General features: G+C 40.6%; 1 protein-coding gene across 2 annotated transcripts in view; it reads left to right on the top strand.

The window, feature by feature from the left end:
* The window catches only part of LOC143730833 (myelin protein zero-like protein 2), a 14,206-nt gene continuing 11,598 nt past the window's right edge, over positions 1–2,608 (top strand). The window contains exon 1 of one of the 2 annotated variants that reach the window (XM_077221384.1): positions 1–144. In XM_077221384.1, coding sequence (XP_077077499.1) covers positions 99–144 — 46 coding nt within the window. In that variant the 5' untranslated portion in view covers positions 1–98. Of the gene's footprint in view, positions 145–2,407; positions 2,579–2,608 lie in introns of those variants that run through there. The other variant, XM_077221382.1, reaches the window with a different exon arrangement.

Raw genomic sequence — 2,608 nt, 5'->3', positions numbered from 1 at the left:
GCGCGCTGCGCGTGCATGTGTCGGGAGGATCAGCCGAGTGTGTGTGTGTGTGTGTGTGTGTGTGTGGGATCGAACTCGTGCGTGTTCAACGGGCTCATATGATGATGATGATGATGATGATGATGATGATGCTCGCCGCCTCAGGTCAGTGTGTTCCTCTTCATTATTATTAGCATATTAACACACATGAATAATCAAAACGTCTATAGATTACACATAGTGTGAAGCGATGTTAGACTAGTTTGACAGCCTACACTAGTTTCATGTTTGTCATCTATTGTCTCGCGACTGGATGATTGTTTCATATGTTTCCTAGTTTTGATGTATGGATGAATTATGTTTGCTGTGTTCTTGAGGTGAGTTAATAATCACAGAAGAAATATAATCCGATTCTCACGCTGCGCTGCTGTGAGTGACACCTGTCAATCATCCCGCTCTTAATCGGGTTACCTGTGCACGCGCGCGGTCATCCACTCATTCACAGTTTCAACTGTATAAACCACGATCATTTCAAATATCAGAATCAGGAGCTTTATTGATGATATGAATAAGCGTGTAAACAGAGTAAACAGAAGAAACTTTTTACACGTGTAGGGTAGACTGTACAGTTGAGACATATTTGAGACACCATAAATAACTTGCGTGTGCAGCAAGCACAAGTTGTGATTTTTGCTGTGCACGTGTATTAGTGTCCTCTTTGATCCTGGGAAATTTTAACAACGTAAACATATCCGATCCGAAGATATCGGCAAAAGGGTTTTTTCTAAGATAAGACGTTCATGCACACTCCACAATGAAGAGCTTATTATCCTTATGTGACTGTTAAACCTAACTGGTGTCGTCACAAACGTTATTCTGGGCCCTAAAAACAGGCATATTTCATGATATTGTGTCATGCAAGGTCATTGCAAAATCTCGAGAAATGGGCGAGGTGGCCAGCGGGGTAAGTTGAGACACAAGTGTATCTGTACCCGCGATAGTTATATTAGGAAACACGGTTTAGTTGTTCAGTTATAACAGGTTTAACGTCGTAATTAGCCAGCATAGGACACAAATGAAAATAAAATTTGATATTTGTGATATTTAAACTGTGTATTATTAATATTAAATATATTGTTCCTGTTTTATATATTTTAACAAGTGCTAATTTAAATAAAATTAATGTATTTAAATGGATGAATAAATAAACATGTTGCCCAATTGTTTTTTTCTTTATTTGTCTTTATTTATTATATTTGCAATGAACATATAGTTACCTTTACTTCATTAAAAATGTGTGTCTCAACTGGACCACATATGGGGAAAGTTGAGACAAAATTGAGACAAAAAGCACCTTATTTTTATGAGCTAATTGTGGAAAATATAAACTACTTATATGGGTATTATTAATTGATAATATCTTAGTCTACAAGATATTAACTACAAGATATAAACTCGAAGTGATCCAGAACGGCCAGGACAAGCGGTCAGTCCGTGAACAAGACAAGAGCGCGCAAGTCGTTTTTCTGAATATCCAGTTCTCCTGTTGTTTCAGTGTAGTATCTACCACAAGGTAAGGTTGTTTTCGATTCTCTGGTTATTTTAATTTTTTGCCTTCTCACAAATTTGTATTTTAATTAGACGCGTTCCCACTTTATATAACAGCCGCTCTGAATAGTATTGCAGATTCAATTGTATAGCACTTAAGTGAGCGCTGTCCAACAGCTAGTTTCGATTTCTCCCATTATTCGGGTAATTTGCGTTTGCTGTGTTAATTGCTGGGCAGAAACAGCTGTCCTCACTCAGGCGTTAGTTCGCATTATATCTATGTAGTGTTGCGCGCTGTCGCAAAAGTGCCAGCGGAAGCGTATCATCCTCCTCGTGTGAAGACCGACTCGGGTAAAGACCATCGACTCTACCTGTGCGACTCCACCGAGCAAGGACTCCGGCAAGGCACTTAAGTCTCGTCTTCTCTCCTTTTCCTTTCCCACTTCTATCGTATTTCCCTTTCATAACATGTGCTTTCAATACATTCCTGTTGTCTCTCGACAAAGTGCACTCATCACGCACAGAAGGCAGCGCAATACTGCTAATCTGCGTCCCGTTCTCTTATCCACACACACACCTCTCTCTCTTTCTATGGGTCTATGGAATTGTCAGTCAGCAGTCAATAAAGCTGACTTCATTCCAGCATTTGCATCTCATTCTACTCTTAATATATTGGGCTTGACTGAGACCTGGATCCGTCCAGAAGACTCAGCAACTCCTGCTGCTCTCTCTAACAACTTCTCTTTCTCCCACACCCCTCGCCAGTCTGGGATATACTCTACTCTCTCTTCTCTATGCAATAACAACTCATTTGAATATCATGCAATTACACTTACAACCCCCATTAGGATCCATATTGTAGTTATTTATCACCCCCCAGGTCAACTGGGAAGCTTTGTTGAGGAGCTGGATGTGCTGCTGTCCTCTTTCCCTGAGGATGGCACCCCACTCGTAGTCTTTGGTGATTTCAACATTCATCTAGAGAAGCCGTATGCTACAGATTTCATCTCTCTTCTAGCCTCATTCGATCTCAAACGGCTCATCACCTCAGGTACTCACAAGTCAGGCAACCAACTGGACC

The sequence above is a fragment of the Siphateles boraxobius genome, unplaced genomic scaffold, assembly GCF_051911475.1.
Source record: "Siphateles boraxobius isolate OS27281-9 unplaced genomic scaffold, OSU_SipBor_1 82, whole genome shotgun sequence".
NCBI lineage: Eukaryota > Metazoa > Chordata > Actinopteri > Cypriniformes > Leuciscidae > Siphateles > Siphateles boraxobius.
Note: the sequence above shows the minus strand (reverse complement) of the source record. Positions and strands in the feature narration are given on the sequence as shown.